The following is a 21,924-nucleotide window of genomic DNA, read 5'->3' as shown; positions in this document are numbered from 1 at the left end:
CTAGGAGCAAGCATCCTATGCTTTATGTAACGCTGCTGCTTTTTAACGGAGGACTCTAGCTCACCTTTTCAACCAGGGAAGGCAGCCAGAGCAGCCAATTAGTGGCAAACTCTTTCACTATCCTTCAGCAAATGTGTTTAGATCAATGCAAAGGAAATAGAGGGGCCTTAAATATTATGTATCCATTTAGTGTGCTCCAGAGTTCGAAATTCCAGGGAGCCATCCATCAAAGGTGTTATAAAGACTCCATTTCAGTAGGATTTCAGAAGCAACAGTGTGTAAAGTCTATGAAAGAGATAGAATCACAAGAGTGGGAAGGGACCACGAGGGCCATCTAGTCCAGTCCTCTGAATGCAGGAATCTTTTGCCCATGATGGGGCTTGAACCCACGACCCTGAGATTAAGAATCTCATGCTCTACAAACTTGAGCTATCCCAGCTGCACAGTGCCAGAGCTTTGTGAGCTGGTACCCACAGATCTCATTATTTAGTGGAGGGCTGACCCACCCAACTGCTCTGAATGTCACTGGACACTTCTGCCCTAAGGGAGAACTGCACTGGCATACAAGCCACCTGACACCTTAGGGACACCTTCTCAAAAATGTCAGGGGTCCTTTAGCTGTGATCCCTGCATTGCAAAGGGTTGGACCATTTGACACTCAGGGTCCCTTCCAACTCTACAATTAAAGACCTCTAAATATGACTCCAGGGACGCGGGTGGCGCTGTGGGTAAAAGCCTCAGCGCCTAGGGCTTGCCGATCGAAAGGTTGGCGGTTCGAATCCCTGTGGCGGGGTGCGCTCCCATTGTTCGGTCCCAGCGCCTGCCAACCTAGCAGTTCGAAAGCACTCCCGGGTGCAAGTAGATAAATAGGGACCGCTTACTAGCGGGAAGGTAAACGGCGTTTCCGTGTGCGGCTCTGGCTCGCCAGAGCAGCGATGTCACGCTGGCCATGTGACCCGGAAGTGTCTCCGGACAGCGCTGGCCCCCGGCCTCTTGAGATGGGCGCACAACCCTAGAGTCTGGCAAGACTGGCCCATACAGGCAGGGGTACCTTTACCTTTAAATATGACTCCACCCATATATTCAGTATAAACGAATCCATGGATGCTCTCTTCTGCACTGCCACCCCCATCTGAAACATGATCAGTAGCTAAATGAGACAGTGCATTCTCAGCAGCAGCACCAAGGCAATGGATTCTCTTTTGATGAAGGTTCATTATTAGTTCAAGCCATGTCTGGCTGCCTACTGGCAGGTTTCAAACTCTCATTGTCCCCACCTGTGTCTCAAAAGACATCCAGAGTCTGTGCAACTCCCACTGTCTATAAACATGATGCCGCTACTTCTGTTGCCCTATGGACTGGGTGGTTTTTGTCGCGACCATAATTGCAAATAAGCTGTGGCAGTAGCGAGTGCCATTGGGTCCTTGGTAGAAGAGGTATGGGTTTGGACCAAACACGCAGATTAAATATGTGTTTTAGCTGGTTATTAAGGGTCTCTTTCTCATATATGTACACACTCACATTCACTGGTGGTGCAAATGGATCCAAAAATACAAAGGCAAACAGAGACAAGTTGGATAAACAAGTAGCTGTTTAGTGGCAAAGTATGTCTTACAATGGCATTACCAGTTAGGCAAGACAGCAAAAGTGTTGCTATTATTAAAAAAAAATATGTTTGAGCATGAAAACACCTGGTCTGAAATACATTAATTTTGAAACACTCACATAAAATAAGGCACAATGCGTAACTGTCTGGTATTCTGCTAAGCCCCAAACCTCTGGAAAACATGAGAAAGACCAAACTAGAAGCATATCACTTCTGAATAATTTAAAACACAACAAAAGTGCTCAAGCTATTAAAAAACAAAACCCACACTTATAGAGAGATATGCCCTTTAACTACTTGTTTTCCACCTGTATCTTTGACAAGGTACTAGCTCAATTATCACAATGAGTGTTGTAAGATTTTTTTAAAGGCTTGAATGTCTTGTTCCACATTCAAAAAAGTACTATTACCAGCACTGTTGAATTTTACTTCCTGTTAGTTAGAAGAATTTCATGCTCCAAGTTGAACAAGCTGTAAGACCAGCAGTACTCCCTCTCACACAAAATATCCACTGACCTACATGGGAGATAAACATGGAAGAAGAGAATGGGACCCTGTTCTATAGTGGCTGAGTTGTCCAGCACATGACAACACATTTAATGATGGTTCAGTCATTATAATGACAACCAGAAGGAAAACTGGTCTCCAGGTTCCAGAAACAATAAACCATTCTAACAGGTAAACATTTCAAGAATGTAACAGTTCTTTCAAAACTCTGTATTTTTAAGTGCTACTGAAGGATGCTATTCCAAGCACCAATCCAATTTATTCACTGTTCTTATCACTACTATCCCAGAAACCAAGACTTGAGCATTCTGACAGGCAAGTAGTCATGAAAATGTAACAATTCCTTCAAAAATATGCATTTTTTAAAAAAGTGCTGCTCTTGGAAGTGTTTGGAAGCACCAGTCAAATTTATTCAGTCTTCTTATTAGCATCATCTTGGTCTAAGGCAGGAGGGTTGCTGGGCAGAAACCTGCTTCCGTTAGCTATTTCTTTCTTTGACAGACTGCTGAAGGAGAGAGAAGAGGGGGAAAAACAACACTTCAGATTTCTGATTTCATGGCTCACACAAATCCAAGTACCACAGGTTAGCATGCCTATTACTCAGAATTTCCAGAACAATTCTCATTATTGTCTCTCCTTATTCTCAATTATTGTCTCTCCCACTGATCTTCAAAACGCTTTTCAATAGAGCACAATGTCACCTATTTTGGCTTCGCAAGAGGGATGACAATGCCGTTTCAGCAGTATCATTTTGAAAAGTAGTTTCAACTTTAGGTATGATTCCCTATTTGTGTGGCATGATTGCCTTAGGCTTCATAAGGAGCAGCATCCTTGTCAAGAGAGATGGCTCTGCAGCAATGACCATGACAGCAGAATGTATGTCCTTAGTAGGCTAAAGGCAAAGCACAAAGTAGAAACAGATTAATAAGGAGCACTGGGGTACATCTGACATGTAATTCAGTTCATGAGTTCTGGTGCTTAACGCTGGTCAAACCAAAGGTTCAGATCTTGACATGGCAGCTGCACTGAGTATTGCAACTGGTGACATACATATGTAGTTTTTTACTGTGCAATTAAAGCAGTGTACGGCCTTGGCCCAGTAGACCTGAAGGAGCATTTCCACCCACATTGTTCAGCCCAGACACTGAGGTCCAGCGCCGAAGGCCTTCTGGCAGTTCCCTCACTGCGAGAAGTGAGGTTACAGGGAACCAGGCAGAGGGCCTTCTCGGTAGTGGTGCCTGCCCTGTGGAACACCTTCCCATCAGATGTAAGGAAATAAACTATCTGACTTTTAGAAGACATCTGAAGGCAGCCTTGTTTAGGGAAATTTTTAGTGTTTGATGTTTCATCATGTTTTTAATATTCTGTTGGGAGCCGCCCAGAGTGGCTGGGGTGGGCGGAGTATTATTTATTTATTACTATTACTACTATTCTGTTCTCCTCTCTGCTGCAAGAGCAAATGTGATCCTAAACAGCTTAGCAGTAACAAAAGCAGGCTGATGGTGGCACTATAATGTAACCCCTTACATAGTGCTTCTTTGTTAGCTGTGTACTGAGTGCAAGATTGCAATCCCATTTTTAAAAAGATACAGCATGCAGCCTTGTCTAAAGGCTCTCTTACCAAGCCTTCAGAACCTCTGACTAGGCCCTTACAGAAGTTACTATCTCCTTACAATCATTCTGACTCACTTTTGACTACATACTTAGTTATGTGGAAGAAAAGAAGGCTAAATACTGTTCTGTGGACTTAACTGAGGCAAGGTAGGAGACCCATCACTCTCTCCTGCTCTTGTTCCCCAGCAGAAGGCACTGAGAGACATACTGCCTCTGAATGCTACAGTGCATCCTGATAGCCCTATCCTCCATGAATATGTCTAAACCTCTTTTCAATTCCATCCAAGTTTCCAGCTGAGCTTTAGCAGCATGGAACAGCCTGCAGTGCGCTTTATGTTCATGCTCATGCTGTTACGTGCGTGCGCATTAGTTACACACACTTAAGAGACTGCACTTCTAGAGACCTAGGATGGAGGGGCTGAAGCCTGCAGACTAATGTCTTTGAAAAGGCACCCCAAGAGGGAAAATACAGATAATGATTTATCAGGGGTCTGTACCGGGGGCATTTCTGGAAAACAGGGACAGCTGGTGTGTATGTATGATTAGAGCAAGATGGGAATGACTATATGGAGAAAGATTGCTTCATTGTCAGACCATTGCTTCATTGAGTGTAGTACTGTCTATTCAAACCAGCAGTGACTACTCTAGGTCTTTTAGAGGTGTGTCAAAGCACTGTTGCCTGAGATTGCTTAAGAGCAGGTACTTTTTCTGAGCATCATTGTTCAACTGGAACTCTGCACATGCCTGGCAATTAAGTGTTTAGTTTGGCTCTGCTCTGAGCATGATGCTGTTACAAGGAATCAGAGGAAGAGGTGGTAGCTGGAGTAACTTGTAGCAGGGGAAGCTCCAGAGGTCCCCCCCAAATAGCATGACTATAGTAACTGGTCTACAGGGAGATTCCTCGCAACAGTGGATGTGAGGAATGATGATATGCGCAAGCTAACCGTTCCCCAGTATCTCTACCATATTGAATGCAATCAGATGCCTTTAATTAGCATTAATAAGCAATAATTAATTGTGCTTGCTCAAACCTCGCTCCTTGTATTTGAGTTTCCCCCCCCTCGTGCATTGAGGTATCCACTGCTTTCTGTCTAGCTCCCTACTGCTCACTTACATGCCACGCAGGGGTTTTTTTCCAGCTATCTCCATATCATTAATAGAAACTATTTCAACTTATGGTCCAGGCAATGTTAGTTTGGGTAGCCTGTGTAATTTATAACAATGAACCAGCTTGCTATTCTGTCTTTCTGAACCAGGGCTTCAAGCTGCAAAGTCTGTTTGATTGCTGTCCGTCATTTTATGAAAATGAACATTATATTCACATAGATTGGCATTTGTTGTTCCTTGCCAATTTCCCCAAATAAACAAGGCAACAGTGGCATTCCTAAGGTAATTGTGTCTATTGCAATGGCATCTATGGAGCACAGTTTTCTCCAGGAAAGATCCCCCAAGGGTTGCTTTCGTGAACATGCATGCCAGGTACAGATTCACACACATGCAGATCTGGTAATAGCATTACTTATACATGGGCAGGGTGCGCAAATGACACACAAAAAAGGTAAGATGAGGGTCATTTACACTTCCTCCACACATAATGAGTTTAACTTAAGTGCCCTAAGGACAGGGCCGGCCCAGTCATGAGGCAAGGTGAGGCAACCGCCCACAGGAAAGTCTGTCTGAATGACTTCTAAAATAAATGCCTCCCGCCCTAACAAAATTATAATTGCAGTACAGTATCTCAGAAACACAATTCCTCGTGATATGGTCTGTGGACACTTACTCTGGAGTGGGCCAGTAGCTGAGCAGAGTAGTAAGAGACATGTAACAAACACTGAGCACTCCAGACACAGCCAGTGATAGCATGCCCAATCCGCCAAGCACACACAGCAGGGTGAGTCCTCCCAACGAGATTACAAAACCTGCAAAGAACAAAAAGCAGTTTGTTCTCTCTCTCTCTCTCTTTTTCTTTTTAAAGTTGAATAACAAACATGACTAATCAAAAATTTAAGACTATTACAAAATCAAGACCGCAACTAACGGAACAAAATCATGAACAAAAATTCCAGTAGGCTTCTATGTGCATACAATTTTCCCATAATGCAGAGGTACAGTATTTAAATTCAGAAAAAGAGAAAACAAAAATCAGAAAAAGAGAAAACAAATACAGAGGGATTTTCCTTTTATTGTAAAATATCTATATAAGTGATAAAGCTTCATCAGTCCTTCACAAACGAGTTTCTATGTTTATTTCCTTTAGCTGATTCTCAGTTTACATGTACGTTTCTCTATTAGGGCTATCTGCCAAATCCTTTTGCACCAAGCTGTTAAATTAACTCCTTTAAGATCCTTCTAAAAAATGGCAGTAGTCATATGTGCAGTTACCAGTTAAGTATCCTATCAGGGGGTTATCTCTCAAGTCCATATCATCATCTGAAACTAAATTTTGTAGAGCAAGCTCTGGGGTCTTTATTAAGAAGATTGTTGAGTAATTTTATCCATTTCATTGAAAGTTTGATCCCAGAACACTGATACCTCCACACATGTCCATCACATATATTTATATTTATATTTATATCTATGTTTATGGCTTTATAGGGTGGACTAATTAGTTAGTTCTACATGTTCTACAAGAGTAGCCCATAACATAATGTCCAACTGCTCATCTGGTAAACTGGGATGACTTCTCTTTTCTTGACTGCTGGAGAGGGGCCTCTTGCCAGGTCTAAAGCAGCATCAGAGGTCCTATTTCTTAACTACCAGGTGTACCTTTCATTTGGGAAGGAGGTGAAGGAGGTAATTTATTATCTCTGAATTGGGGGGGGGGGATTTAAAAAGCCAGTACATGTAGCTCCACTTCTTATGTAGCACAGGTACGTTGCTGTCCTCACATATCCTTATGGGAGGGAGGTTTGCCAGTACCGTGTGTACCCAGCTACAGAAGAACCTGTTTTTGGCACCTTGTTCACCTAACCTGACACAGAAAATGCTACAAGCCACAATGGCTATGTTCTACCCCCACTGCTGGAGACAGTATGCCTCTGTATACCAGATTCTGTGAACTGCAGGTGGGGAGTGTGCTGTTGCATTCAGGTTCAGCTTGCAGGCTTCCCATGGGTGCCCAGTTGGTCAAGGTGAGAACAGAGTGGTGGACCAGATGGCTACAAGGCCTGATCCAGCCAGATGGTTCTTATGTTTCCATGCGTGCTGTGGACCGTGAGCTGGCTGACCCTATCTTAAATACTACAGAGGAGGAAATTCATATAGAAACACTTACCTCTGAGGATAAGAATAAGCCAAGGTTCCAGAAGCATCTTGGCAATATAATGATCTTCCCCAGAGATAAGATTCTATGCTTCAGTAAGAAGCATGGCACAGTGTTCAAGTCAGTACTTTCAAGATACAGTGGTGCCCGGCAAGACGAACGCCTCGCAAGACGGAAAACCCGCTAGACGAAAGGGTTTTCCGTTTTGGAGGCGCTTCGCAAAACGAATTTCCCTATGGGCTTCCTTCGCAAGACGAAAGCCCATAGGGAAATCTCCGGGACAGCGGGGAAGCGCAGCGCGTCTTCTGCACTGTCCTCGGACCTCCTCCAAAGGCTGGCGGTGGGGCGGAGAGACCTCCTCCCGCCGCCAGCCTTCGTTTCTCCGCTATCCTGGACGGCTTTTGAAGGCAGGCGGGGGGGGAGCAAAGACTTTCGCCCCCCGCCGGCCTTCAGAAGAGGTCCAGGACCTCTTCTGAAGGCCGGCGGGGGGCAAAAGTCTTTGCTCCCCCCTGCCTGCCTTCCCGGGGGCTTTTAAATCGCCCCGGGACAGCGGAGAAGTCCTCCGCTGTCCCGGGGCGATTTTAAAATGCTGGCGGGCGGCAGCGGAGGCTTTGCTGCCGCCCGCCAGCATTTTAAGATTGCCCCGGACAGCGGAGAAGTCCTCCGCTGTCCCGGGGTTTTTTTAAATGCTGGCGGGCGGCAGCGGAGGCTTCGCTGCCGCCCGCCAGCATTTTAAGATCGCCCCGGGACAGCGGAGAGGTCTCCGCTGTCCCGGGGTTTTTTAAAATGGTGGGGGTGGGAAGAAAAGCCCTTGTCCCCCCCCTCAGCCTTCAGAAGAGGTCGGGGGACAGACTGTCCCCGGACCTGGTCTGAAGTCGGTTTCCATAGGAACGCATTGATTGATTTTCAATGCATTCCTATGGGAAACCGTGCTTCGCAAGACGAAAAACTCGCAAGTAGAAAAAACTTGCTTAACGAATTAATTTCGTCTTGCGAGGCACCACTGTATATACATTTCATGTGGGAAGGGATTTTCCAAAACCAAATATGCAGGCATGTTGAAGTATGTTTGACAGTGGATCAGTATCCTCTGAAAGGTGGTGAACTCTCCTTCATGGGAGATTTTTAAACAAGAAGTTAGATAGCTATCTGCCAGGGATTCTTTAGCTGTGTGATTCCTGTGTTACAGAGGGTTGGACTAGATGACTTGGGGTCCCTTCCAAGTATACAATTATATGTTTAGGAAAGTTTTTAATGTTTAATGCTGTATTGTGTTTTTAATATTCAGTTGGGAGCCGCCCAGAGTGGCTGGGAAAATCCAGCCAGATGGGCAGGGTATAAATAATAATAATAATAATAATAATAATAATAATAATAATAATAATCTGCCATTGCCTTCTCTAGCTGGCAGTAGCCACCCAGAGTTTCAGACGGGGACATTTTCAGCCCTACCTGAAGACTGAAACACACTTTCTGCATGCAAAGCATGTGGTCTAACACTGAGCCATAACTAGTCCCTGGGTGGAATTCCACCAGCGTACAGCATAAAAACAACAACAAAACAGAATACCTTCCATGACAATCACTCCAATGCAGGCAATTACAGTTGTGGCAACAACAAAAACCAGAAAGAATGCAACTGGAATTGCAGACGCTGCAATGAAGACCAACATTGACAGGGCAACAAAAGGATGGTCATCTAAGTACTGGCCAACTCGAGAGTTCATAAAAGCAACAACCTGCAACATAAAGTGAAAAAAGAATAAAGATTTAAATATCCTAAGCAAATTAACAAACAAACAATTCTGGGAAGTGAAGTTACTTTAAGAAGAAATCACTTACTTAGCAATATTATTAGACAAATCTTCTCATGCTATGAATATTACCATATTTTTCTGTGTATAAGACTAGGGTTTTTTTAAACCAAAAAATTAGGTTTAAAATTGGGGCTCGTCTAATACATGGGTAGTGCTAAGGGATGTTTTCTTAATTTGGATTCCCCCAAAATATGGGGCGTCTTATACATGGGGGCATCTTATACACAGGAAAATACGGTAGTCTATCTTGAACAGCCTTGCCCCATCTGGTGCCCTCCCCAAATTCCCAGCTAGCTCAGTAATGCTAGATGGTGCTGATGGGAATTGTAGTTCAAAACATGTGGAAGCCAACAAATTAAGGTAGGCTGGTGTAAAATGCTTTTCCTACATGCCTTATTTAACAGCTGAAAGCTTGACAAGTTCTATCCTGCATGCAATTGAAGACATTTTCCTTTGATGTGTGTCAGTGCAGAAAGGTGGCTATTGTTCTGTCTTTTGTTTTTTGTAAAAAGCTGGTGAGGGTTGTGCAAACACAGGAGCTAAAACTAGAACTGGAGATTTAATTTGCAGGTTTCTTCTGAAGGTGAAAACAGGAAAGAGGAGTAGTTCAGAGGTCAGCGTTCTCACTCTACAGCAGCAGCAGGTTTTAATAATGCATCAGGGCTATCCTATTAAGTACTATGACACTGGTCACCCCCAGAACCTGCATCTTGCATCAAGCACAAAGAGGTGGGGAACCCATTAAAAAGAAGGTATTATGTGGCAAATCCATTTAGAACAAGGTTCTTGACCGATTTTGTGAAGGTGAAACCTTGTTTATATAGGAGAATTGAAGTCGCAATGTTTCTTAAGAGCAAAGGCTAGTGGAGGCTTCTGAGCTACAGAACACAGGCAAAAATAATATTATCAGACTAAAAGCTGGTGGAGAGCCCTTTCTGTTGTCTTCTGTACCATGTATACCAGGATGCCCTCCACAACAATATTCCATTCCACTTTGCCTCCACAGAGTTTATGGCTTCCTTTTCTTCAACAAATTATCAGCATCCCACGCATACCAAGCATGCTTAGTTCTCACGGTGCTATTGCCCAACCCAACCCCATTATGATATCTGTACTACTGGAATCCTTGGGCGGGGTCGGCGTGGCTTTCCCAAAATAGTTTCATGGGCCAAATGTTAAGACTTGGTGAGCCAAGTTTGGCCCACAGGCCAGAGGTTCCCAATCCATGTACTTATCCAACACTCTAGCCACTATACCAACTGGCTCAAAATCACTTTTTAAAAATCTGCAGTGCAATTGTAATTGAGACAACCCCCAAAGACAAGAAAAAGCATCATAATAGAATGACAAAATTCATAACTCACATGTGGGTTGCTATGAACAGTTTCCATGACTGAGTGCCACCCTTTCTGGAGTTCTTTCATCTCTTTAGACATGATGCCGCTTTTAGGTCAAATACTGAATTGTGCCAATAAGAAATCAGTGCATTTTTAAGCACCAAATCTTAAGAAAGAAAGAGAAGAAATTAATTAATATTTTTCTAATTATACTATTTTCATACCAAGTGCCTAATATTTGCTAGCACTCAGAAACATTTTCTGATAGGCAGGTCAATGGAAACATGTAATAAGGTTGTAATAAGGTTGTGGAACATCTTGGGTTAAACTTACGTGTGCACATATTTTGAGCTCAAAGTGGAAAGTGAAGTACACCGGGTATTGTTGACTATTTGTTGTTGTTGCATTGTTTGGCGTTTCAAATAAATAAAGGTAAAGGTAAAGGGACCCCTGACCGTTAAGTCCAGTCGCGGACGACTCTGGGGTTGCAGCGCTCATCTCGCTTTACTGGCTGAGGGAGCTTGTGTTTTGTCTGCAGACAGCTTCCGGGTCATGTGGCCAGCATGACTAAGCCGCTTCTGGCAAACCAGAGCAGCGCACGGAAACACCGTTTACCTTCCTGCCAGAGTGGTGCCCATTTCTCTACTTGCACTTTGACGTGCTTTCGAACTGCTAGGTTGGCAGGAGCTGGAACCGAGCAATGGGAGCTCAGCCCGTTGTGGGGATTCATACCGCCAACCTTCTGATCGGCAAGCCCTAGGCTCTGTGGTTTAGACCACAGTGCCACCCGCGTCCCTTCAAATAAATAGTTATACACTAAAAAACTCCTAACTATAAAGGTAGGTTTTAATCTGAAAATACTGTATTTAAACTAAACCTTGGAATAAGAGGAGGAGCATAAAGCTTAAATATAGCTGGTCCTCTTAATTCATAACAATTCTTCCTTTATTTGGTAATAAATACACCTATAAACATATACCATCCATGGAACAATAATTTGTGATCAATAGTCAGTCCTGTTTTATTTGTATGAAGGGCTGTCATGTAGGAGTTTTCAGTGTGTCATCTTCCAGATTGACCAAACAAAGCAAAAGGGAGGAGAGAATGGAGAGGCACGGGAAATCCACCCTTAGCATAATAAGAGTAGTAATAATGGACAATATGTTTAATCAGAAGTAAGTCTCATTTTGGCACCAATCATACTTCTGGCTCCAGCACTGAAAAGGTCATTTTCTTTGTAACTCTATGATGCACCTCCCACTAGGGAAGGCACCCGAAGAAGAGCCTCAACTAAAGATCTTATTTACTACATATACAGTGGTACCTCGGTTTAAGAACAGCCCTGTTTATGAACTATTCGGTATACGAACTCTGCAAAACCGGAAGTAGTGTTCCGGTTAACGAACTTTACCTCGGTCTAAGAAGGGAAGCCGAATGATGGAAGGGCACCAGCGGCGGGAGGCCTCATTAGGAAAAGCGTGCCTCGGTTTAAGAATGGCTTTGGTTTAAGAATGGACTTCTGGAACGGATTAAGTTCGTAAACCGAGGTACCACTGTATTTAAATGCAACTTAACACTAAGGCAGTCTCTAAGCAGTTTACAAAACACAATATGCATATATAACAAACAAATGGAACAATGCAATTTTAAAAAATAACATCCCCCAAAGTGAAACAATAGTAGCATAGTTTTCAAAACAACTTAAACTATCTCTCTTCAGCCTCTTTCTTGCCAAAGCACATCCTGACTCAGCCTGAATACACATGATACATGTAAGGCACATTTAAAGCATATGACTTCCCCCAGGAACTGCAGTTTACCCATCACAGAACTACAATTCTCAGCACCCTTAACCAACTACACCTTCCAGGATTATTGGGGGAGATTATTGTGGGAGACATGTGCTTTAAATGTATGGCATGTACACAGCCTCACACATTACAACACTGACTCAAAGAACACATCACACTCAAATTCTGCCCTGCATGTACACAAATCAAACAATACCTATTACTATTTATGAAATTTCTATACTGTCCTTTACTGTCCTGATCACAGGACAATTTACAACATAAAAACACAAAAAAATAATATAGTAACAAACAAAAACAGTACCCCCCCCCCCGCTTGCTATGGCGTGAGTCAGATTTTAGCTGGAGCCAACAATACAAACAATTCATTTTCAGCGTTGTAATCCTGTTTTTTTTAAAGCGCCTAAACATTCTGTTAGTGCACCTGTAACCTAGGTTTACAGGGCCATACGGCAAATAGTTTTTATATCTGTTTCTAACACTGGGCCTGGCTCATCCATTCTACTTGCACCCCTCTTTTCTGCTTGCAATAATTCCAGTATCTCTCCCTCTGTCCCCAAACTACTATCACCAGTTGCTCCTTCCACTCTTTCAAAAATGCACCACGACAACTTCAGGAGACGCTTAACAACACCTTAAGTTTGAGGAAAGGAATCTGGAAAGAGGCACTCCTTCAGGTATTTGCATGCCAAGCCCTGCTGAGGGCTTTAAAGGTTAAGTCCTAGCATGGCAAACTTCTCATATCAAAAGTTACTGGCTGAGTTGCACCAGCAAATTACACTTTGCTGAAATCTGGTCCATCTGTTGTGTCCATTCACTCTGCAGTAAGCCTCTCCCTTCGCTGATCCACAAGCCAAGGCTGTATTTGTTTTGCTGGATAGTAATAAAGTATAGTAAACTAAAAAAAAAAATTAAAATAAACAAACGCAGCCATACTTTTCTGATAAGAAGCCATCACAGGTTAAAGTATCCTGTGCAGTTTGGGGGGGGGGGGGGAGGCTGCACACTACACAAAGCTCTGGTGACACATTCACCTAAATCCCTAGTCTTCAACAGGTGGGTGGGGACCCACGAATGGATCACGGCCTGATCCAAGGTGGGTCGCAAGCAAGAGCACTTCCACCATGCTAACATATGGCAAAAGATGGGTCCCCGTGGCCAAATGCGTGTTCGGGTTAAAGGGGGTGGGGTGGTGGGTGTCCTGGGTCTGAAAAGAGGGTCTGCATAAAAGGCGGATCTACACGGATCCTCATGGATCCTCCAGTTTTTTAAAAATAATTCCAACAAATGCAGTGTCAAATCACACCTAGAAGGCACGCCTACAAACTGGACTATAAAAAACGTGGATCCAACAATTTGCCGCGCTGCAGCACCATAAAAACATGGATCCGAGGCACGGATCCTCATGAATTCATATGATTTTTATATTGAAACAAAATAAAAACACCATGCTACTGTAGACCACATCTTAGTCGGTAGGAGGAACCAAAAAAATCACGCATCCACTGTTTCGTGGTGCCGCAATGGCGCAAAAACATGGTTAAAAAACACGGATCCTCATGAATCCTCATGATTTTTGCACTAGATCAGCCCAAACTCACTTTCAAATTACACATCATGTCCAGGGGCACAACATCCACCACAGAAATCACGGATCCATGGCTTCCTGGCCATACCATGGCCCAAAAACGTGGTTTTCAAGAACGGATCCTCATGGATCCTCACACTTTTTGCATTGGGCCAACCCAAACTCACCGTCAAATCACACATCATAGCCAGGGGCACAGCCTACACCACAAAAAACTCAGATCCACGCCTGCCTGGCCACGCCCTAGCCCAAAAACGTGGTTCCGAAGCACGGATCCTCATGAATCCTCATGATTTTTGCACAAGATCAACCCAAAGTCACCATCAGATCAAACATCATGGCCATGGGCACAGCATCCACCACAAAAATCACGGATCCACGGCTTCCTGGCGAAACCGTGGCTCAAAAACGTGGTTTTCAAGAACGGATCTTCATGGATCCACACGCTTTCTGCATTGGGCCAACCCAAACTCACCGTCAAATCACATATCATAATAAGGGGCACAGCCTACACCACAAAAAACTCGGATCCACGCCTGCCTGGCCACGCCCTGGCCCAAAAACGTGGTTCCGAAGCACGGATCCTCATGAATCCTCATGATTTTTGCACTAGATCAGCCCAAAGTCACCATCAGATCAAACATCATGGCCAGCAGCACAGCATGCAACACAAAAATCACGTATCCACGGCTTCCTGGCGAAACCGTGGCCCAAAAACTTGGTTCCGAACCACAGATCCTCATGGATCCTCATGCTTTTTGCATCGGGCCACCCCAAACTCACCGACAAATCACACATCATGTCCAGAGGCACAGCCTGCACCACAAAAATCACGGATCCACGGCTTCCTGACCATACCGTGGCCCAAAAACGTGGTTTTGAAGCACGGATCCTCATGGATCCTCAAGCTTTCTGCATTGGGCCAACCCAAACTCACTGTCAAATCACACATCATGCCCAGGGGTACAGATTACACCACAAAAAACTCAGATCCACGGCTTCCTGGCCACTCCAAGGCCCAAAAACGTGGTTCCGAAGCACGGATCCTCATGGATCCTCACGCTTTTTGCATTGGGCCAACCCAAACGCACCATCAAATCACACATCATGTCCAGGGGCACAGCCTGCACCACAAAAATCATGGATCCATGGCTTCCTGACCATACCGTGGCCCAAAAACGTGGTTTTGAAGCACGGATCCTCATGGATCCTCACGCTTTCTGCATTGGGCCAACCCAAACTCACTGTCAAATCACACATCATGTCCAGGGGCACAGCTTATACCACAAAAATCTCGGATCCACGGCTTCCTGGCCACTCCAAGGCCCAAAAACGTGGTTTTGAAGCACGGATCCTCATGGATCCTCACGCTTTCTGCATCGGGCCACCCCAAACTCACCATCAAATCACACATCATTCCCAGGGGCAGAGCCTGCACCACAGAAAACTCGGATCCACGGCTTCCTGGCCACTTCATGGCCCAAAAACGTGGTTTTGAAGCACGGATCCTCATGGATCCTCACGCTTTTTGCATCGGGCCACTCCAAACTCACCGTCAAATCACACATCATGTCCAGAGGCACAGCCTGCACCACAAAAATCACGGATCCACGGCTTCCTGACCATACCGTGGCCCAAAAACGTGGTTTTGAAGCACGGATCCTCATGGATCCTCACGCTTTCTGCATTGGGCCAACCCAAACTCACCGTCAAATCACACATCATGCCCAGGGGTACAGATTACACCACAAAAAACTCAGATCCACGGCTTCCTGGCCACTCCAAGGCCCAAAAACGTGGTTCCGAAGCACGGATCCTCATGGATCCTCACGCTTTTTGCATTGGGCCAACCCAAACGCACCATCAAATCACACATCATGTCCAGGGGCACAGCCTGCACCACAAAAAACTCGGATCCACGGCTTCCTGGCCATTCCATGGCCCAAAAACGTGGTTCCAAAGCACGGATCCTCATGGATCCTCACGCTTTCTGCATTGGGCCAACCCAAACTCACTGTCAAATCACACATCATGTCCAGGGGCACAGCTTACACCACAAAAATCTCGGATCCACGGCTTCCTGGCCACTCCAAGGCCCAAAAACGTGGTTTTGAAGCACGGATCCTCATGGATCCTCACGCTTTTTGCATCGGGCCACCCCAAACTCACCGTCAAATCACACATCATGTCCAGAGGCACAGCCTGCACCACAAAAATCACGGATCCACGGCTTCCTGACCATACCGTGGCCCAAAAACGTGGTTTTGAAGCACGGATCCTCATGGATCCTCACGCTTTCTGCATTGGGCCACCCCAAACTCACCGTCAAATCACACATCATGTCCAGGGGCACAGCTTACACCACAAAAAACTCGGACCCACGGCTTCCTGGCCAATCCATGGCCCAAAAACGTGGTTTTGAAGCACGGATCCTCATGGATCCTCACACTTTTTGCATTGGGCCAACCCAAACTCACTGTCAAATCACACATCATTTCCAGGGGCACAGCTTACACCACAAAAATCTCGGATCCACGGCTTCCTGGCCACTCCAAGGCCCAAAAACGTGGTTTTGAAGCACGGATCCTCATGGATCCTCACGCTTTCTGCATCGGGCCACCCCAAACTCACCATCAAATCACACATCATTCCCAGGGGCAGAGCCTGCACCACAGAAAACTCGGATCCACGGCTTCCTGGCCACTTCATGGCCCAAAAACGTGGTTTTGAAGCACGGATCCTCATGGATCCTCACGCTTTTTGCATCGGGCCACCCCAAACTCACCGTCAAATCACACATCATGTCCAGAGGCACAGCCTGCACCACAAAAATCATGGATCCACGGCTTCCTGACCATACCGTGGCCCAAAAACGTGGTTTTGAAGCACGGATCCTCATGGATCCTCACGCTTTTTGCATTGGGCCAACCCAAACTCACCGTCAAATCACACATCATGGCCAGGGGCACAGCCTTCACCACAAAAAACTCGGATCCACGGCTTCCTGGCCATATTGTGGCCCAAAAACGTGGTTCCGAAGCACGGATCCTCATGGATCCTCACGCTTTTTGCATTGGGCCACCCCAAACTCACCATCAAATCACACATCATGTCCAGGGGTACAGTCTGCACCACAAAAGACTAGCATCCACGGTTATCTGGCAACGCCATGGCCCAAAAACGTCGTTTTGAAGGTCGGATCCTCATGGATCCTAACGCTTTTTTCCTTGGGCCAACCAAAAATCAACGGCAAATCACACATCATTTCCAGGGGCACAGCCTGCACCAGAAAAATCACGGATCCATGGCTTCCTGGCCACTCCATGGCTCAAAAACATGGTTTTGAAGCACGGATCCTCATGGATCATCACACTTTTTGCATTGGGGAACCCCAAATTCACCCTTCATTCACATATCTTGTACATAACCACAGATCTGACCACAAACATCATGGATCTACTGCTTCATGGCCCTGGCCAGATGCTACCCTGGATATATTGGCCAATTTTTAGGTGGGTGTGCTGGGATGGAGGAAACAGTGTCGGCTGAATCTCTATCCTTTAAAGATGGGCGTCCAATGGCTGGGCCAGAATAATTTCAGTTTGGTTTGCCAGCTCCCAGCTCTTCATGGGGTGCAATAGTCACCTGTAGCTGCCATCAGGAGTCTTGGTGTGATCCTGGATGCTTCTGTCTCTATGGAGGCATTGGTCACAAATGTAGCCAAACTGGAATTTTTGAATCTATGTCAGGTTAGGCAATCGGCACTGTACCTGTCCCTTTCCAACCTAGCCATGGTGATCCATGCAGTAGTCACCTGCATACAGTACTAGAGTACTTTAACTTGCTATACACCTGAGCCGGGGAGTGCAGGGTTTAAATATGTGTGTGTGTGTGTGTGTGTGTGTGTGTGTGAGAGAGAGAGAGAGAGAGAGAGAGAGAGATATGCAGGGCTACCCTTGAGACTGCTCCAGAAACTCCAAATGGTCTAAAATGCAGATGCATGAGTTCTTTCTTGGACTTTGTGGAGAGCCCACATTCAGTTGGTTGTTAATCAGCTGGATTGGCTCCAGGTGGAGTATCAAATCAGGTTCAATGTTTTGGTGCTAATCTTTAAAGCCCTAAACAGTCTGTGACCTTTCTTATCTGTGGGAATTATCTTCCAATACACCCCCATGAGTGTGATGCTCATCTAACAGCAACCTACTGGTGGTCCCTGGCCCAAAACATATCCAGCTGTCCTCAACCAGAGCCAGAGCCTTTTTGGTGGAACACTTTGTCTAATGAGACCAGGGCTCAGTGCAATCTATCTCAGTTCTCTCACTTGTCATGGTGAGTGGGCTTGCACATTCCTATGACCCTTGTGAGTGAAGCCGTTGGGAATCTCGTACTCCCAGCAGGGTCACCCAAGGTGGTAAGGTCAAAGAAAATTAAATATGCTCAGAGTCCTGTAGTGATTTCATGCTCTTTATTGCAGCTTGTAAAACAGTGACTGAATTTCCCCCAAAACCTCAGGCTTTTATATACATTATTTACACAATGAGTCCCGTCTGAATGGCTGGTTCTGCTTCCCTCCTGGAGCCTGATTGGTCTTTCCTGCAAGCCAATCAATTCTTGCATTCTAGGATCCTACTTGCCTATTGTTCTAGGATCCAAGCTTAGTACATAACAGGGAAGGAGCTAGACAAAGAATGAGCCAAGAAGTCCTCAATGGCAGAACAGGCGGGTGATAACAAGCAGTGTGTTACAACGGCTGTGAAGGCGGATGAAGGCTGCATGAGATAGGATCCACCAGTTCGTCGTGACTACTCATGCCATCAGAACAGAGCCCTACTGCGAAGGCTGTGCGTTGGTCAGTGTGCACTGATCTACACACATAAAACAAATTCACGCACAGGCATCTTCCAAAAACCCAACCCAACCCCCCCAAACCCAACCCCCATGGCGATCACTAAATGGCTACAGGGGCAGGAATGTGAAGCCCCTAGTCATGAACCGACACATGGGCGTTCAGTCGTTCTGACTCAAGGAATAAGGCAGTTGAGCAGCTCAGCAGCTGTATCCATGACTGAGCAGCCCTTTTTAGGATCCACTATTCTCACCCCGAAAAGGAGAAGAGGCTGGAAATGGTGCCCTAAACATAGTATGCCTCCCTTTTTCCCTGACTGGATTACCGCGCCCAGGTGGAATCTCTTTTCCCATAGTTTGAATCTATTATTCTGCATCCTAGTCTCTAGAACAGCAGAAAACAAGCTTGCTCCCTCTTCAACATGACATCCCTTCAAATATTTAAACATGGCTATCATGTCACTCCTTAATCTTCTCTTCTCTAGATTAAACAAATCCAGCTCCCTAAGTCTCTCCTCATAGGGCTTGGCTTACAGACCTTTTACATTTTGGTCACCCACCTCTGGACATGTTCCAGCTTGACAATATCCTTCTTCAACTGGACACAGTATTTCAGGTGTGGTCTGACCAACCAGAATAGTGTGGTAGCATTCCTTCACTTGATCTAGACACTATACTCCTATTGATGCAGCCCAGAATTGCATTGGCGTTCTTAGCTGCCACATCACACTGTTGACTCATATTCAGCTTGTGGTCAACTAAGACTCCCAGATCCCTTTCACTGGTACTGTTGTCAAGCCAAGTGTCCCCCACCTGTGCATTTCATTTTTTCTATCCAGGTGTAGTACCTTACATTTCTCCCTATTGAACTCCATATTGTTGGTTTTGGCCCAGCTCTCTAGGCTATTCAGGTCATTTTGAATTCTGACCCTGTCCTCTGGTGTATTAGCAACCTGTCAGGGAACTGACATCAGAGACACGGGAGAAGGAGAGGGTCTCAGACTCTGCAGGTGAAGGTCCTAGCACAAGGGGGAGACTCAGCTCGGTGGAAGGGGAAGGAAATACGCGTTACACCAAGAGTCCAGGAGAGCAATGGGAAGAGGAGGTGGAAGGGCTCCGGGATTCTTCCCTGGAAGTCAGTGAAGAGAGCCCAGGCACTCCGCTACCCACGCCCACCCTGCGCAGGAGACTCCCGCGCAATGAGAGGCGGAGACGATTAGGTGTCAAACAGCTTTTATGCTGGCAGAGGTTTAAGAAACGCCCACAGACAGATTCTGTCAGTGACTGAGGCAGTCAAGCGGAGATGGGCTGTGCAGTCCGAAGGATTTAACCAGGCAACCAAGCACCCAAACGGGGTCGGTTTACGCACGAGTAACTCCAAACCACTACACAACCCCTCCCAGTTTGCAGTCATTTGCAAATTTGATTAGCACGCCCTCTATTCCATCATCCAAATCATTTATAAAAATATTGAATAGCACCAGGCCCAGGACAGAACCTTGTGGAACCCCAATAGTCATTTTTTTCCAGGATGAAGGTGGGCCACTGATGAGCACTCTTTGGGTTCAGCCCATCAACCAATTACAAATCCACCTAACGGTAGCTTTGTCTAGCCCACATTTTACTAGTTGTTTTGCAATAATATCATGGGGGACCTTTTCAAAGGCCTTACCAAAGTCAAGGTAAGCTGGTACAAGGGAAAGCAGGATTGTAATTACCGTAAAAATTACTGATCACTTTGGATCAGCAGTCTCAACCTAACCCGCTATGTGGGGAGAGCCATGTGTTCCTTTGGAAGGCAAGTGGAATACAGTGTGATACTTATTCATTCATTCATTTATTTACGGCTATTAGCCCATAAAATATGTACAAACATAAAAAAGCACAAAGGCTTAAAAACCGAAATATCTGACAACAGAAGGTGAACACTGCGATGCAAGGGTGGGTCATTGGGCAGAGCCAAATAACAGGATGGGGCCCGGAGAGCTCCAAGGGACGGTTCACAGAAAAAGGAAAACTGAAGACGAGATCCGACATGCACTCAATACAGTGTGATATACTGACAGTTGTTTTAAAAGATGTAACTGTAACTTAAAATCCAGTATCAGAAAAAAACAAAAATAGATGGTCCCTGTGTGGATAGTCATGGTTGCATGATGGAGCCACCCCAGTGACCATGTGGCCTGATATAAGAGGGTTCTAAAATCAGTCCTGAAAGTAGACTGGTTGAGAATGACACACGCATAGCTTTTGCTCTGCCATTAACAAGGTGAGCTGAAGCAAATTGCCTCCCTTTGGGCTTAGCAATATTTCCTACAGCATTCTTGTTGAAGGGCATTGGAGAGTTAGGTGAGGGTCACTTTTCTGTTTTTCCATCAAGCCCCCGGACAAGAATGCCACGGCATCAGCCCCAAACACTCAGTCTCATAACAAAAAATACTCAACGGAGTTAGGGCTGAGGGTAGGGGAAGTACAATCATGATCTTTCCAGTCCTCTAGAAGCTGAACCTTTTGGTCATTGTGGTCATGGAGCCAAATATCTGTTCCCAAGTTTAAAGATCTAAACAAGTAAAGAACAAGCTTGCCCTTTGCATGCAAAAGCCCTGAAATTCAGCCCATTGGGCAACGGATCATGGGGCTGGGAGGAGGGAGGTAAGGACTAGCACCTTCTCTGCCCTCCACCTCCAATTTGAGAAGCTGAATGTTTATAAAGGCACTTAGCCGATTTCTGCCACGGAAATTCTGAACAGAAACACTCTGCAGGATCAGCTCCCAAAAGAAACTGCTCTATGGTCTCTGTGTTGGGAAATGGGAACAGATCTTGCTCATCACCAACCTTTCCTCCTCAAATCAGTATCACTACAAGGCTGAACTGAACAGCTTGCTCCAGAGTTTTAAGAGATACGATTCTGTGGTGTAGTGATTAAGAGGGGTGGACTCTAATCTGGTGAGCTGGGTTCGCTTCCCCGCTCCTCCACATGCAGCTGCTGGGTGACCTTGGGCCAGTCACACTTCTCTCTGAACTCTCTCAGCCCCACCTACCTCACAAGGTGTCTGTTGTGGGGGTGGAAGGGAAAGGAGATTTTTAGCCACTTTGAGACTTCTTCAAGTAGAGAAAAGCAGGATATAAAAACTAACTCCATAAATAAGAATTCTACGGAAAAGGACCATCCCTGCCATGATGATGAAAACTATATGTTTGGATTATGCTGTATTATACCAACCTGTGGAATATGACACTTTGCAGTTTCAAAATCTATTTGGCCACAGTGGATTGACAGTCTGGACACACGAAAACCTCTGGAAGATCTTTTGAATCAATGCCTATGTGAAAGCAGTGGTACCAGTCCTTGCAGTTTCCTTCACAGTAAACCATAGTTAGGTCACCACTGGGCCTCCTGCACCCTTCCTTCAAGAAACATAGTGGCCAGCAGCCTTCAAACAAGGAAGGTAAAATATCTGAGCAATAGGTTAGTGTATCCTTCCATCCCTCTGGGCAAGGTCGAGACACAGTAATATAACTCTCGTTCAAGATTT

At 45.4% G+C, this 21,924-nt stretch overlaps 1 protein-coding gene and 1 long non-coding RNA gene across 6 annotated transcripts in view; both read right to left on the bottom strand.

Annotated features, from left to right (window-relative positions):
• Window positions 1-1,573: 1,573 nt before the first annotated feature.
• LDAF1 (lipid droplet assembly factor 1) overlaps window positions 1,574-21,924 on the bottom strand; it is a 29,337-nt gene continuing 8,986 nt past the window's right edge. For 3 of the 5 annotated variants that reach the window (XM_028707101.2, XM_028707098.2, XM_077918542.1), the window contains exons 2-5: window positions 10,171-10,309; window positions 8,560-8,728; window positions 5,508-5,646; window positions 1,574-2,618 (exon numbers count right to left, since the gene is read on the bottom strand). In XM_028707101.2, coding sequence (XP_028562934.2) covers window positions 2,522-2,618; window positions 5,508-5,646; window positions 8,560-8,728; window positions 10,171-10,242 — 477 coding nt within the window. In that variant the 5' untranslated portion in view covers window positions 10,243-10,309 and the 3' untranslated portion in view covers window positions 1,574-2,521. Of the gene's footprint in view, window positions 2,619-5,507; window positions 5,647-8,559; window positions 8,729-10,170; window positions 10,310-12,588; window positions 12,815-21,924 lie in introns of those variants that run through there. The other 2 variants (XM_028707099.2, XM_028707103.2) reach the window with 2 other exon arrangements.
• Window positions 17,993-19,917, bottom strand: LOC144325430 (uncharacterized). Its single transcript, XR_013390581.1, has 2 exons — window positions 19,782-19,917; window positions 17,993-19,340 (listed from the first exon to the last, which is right to left on the bottom strand). It is a non-coding gene; the product is annotated as an uncharacterized LOC144325430 (long non-coding RNA).

Source organism: Podarcis muralis, chromosome 14 (genome assembly GCF_964188315.1).
Source record: "Podarcis muralis chromosome 14, rPodMur119.hap1.1, whole genome shotgun sequence".
Taxonomy (NCBI): domain Eukaryota; kingdom Metazoa; phylum Chordata; class Lepidosauria; order Squamata; family Lacertidae; genus Podarcis; species Podarcis muralis.
The sequence above is the reverse complement of the archived record's forward strand: the minus strand, read 5'-3'. Positions and strand labels throughout refer to the sequence as shown.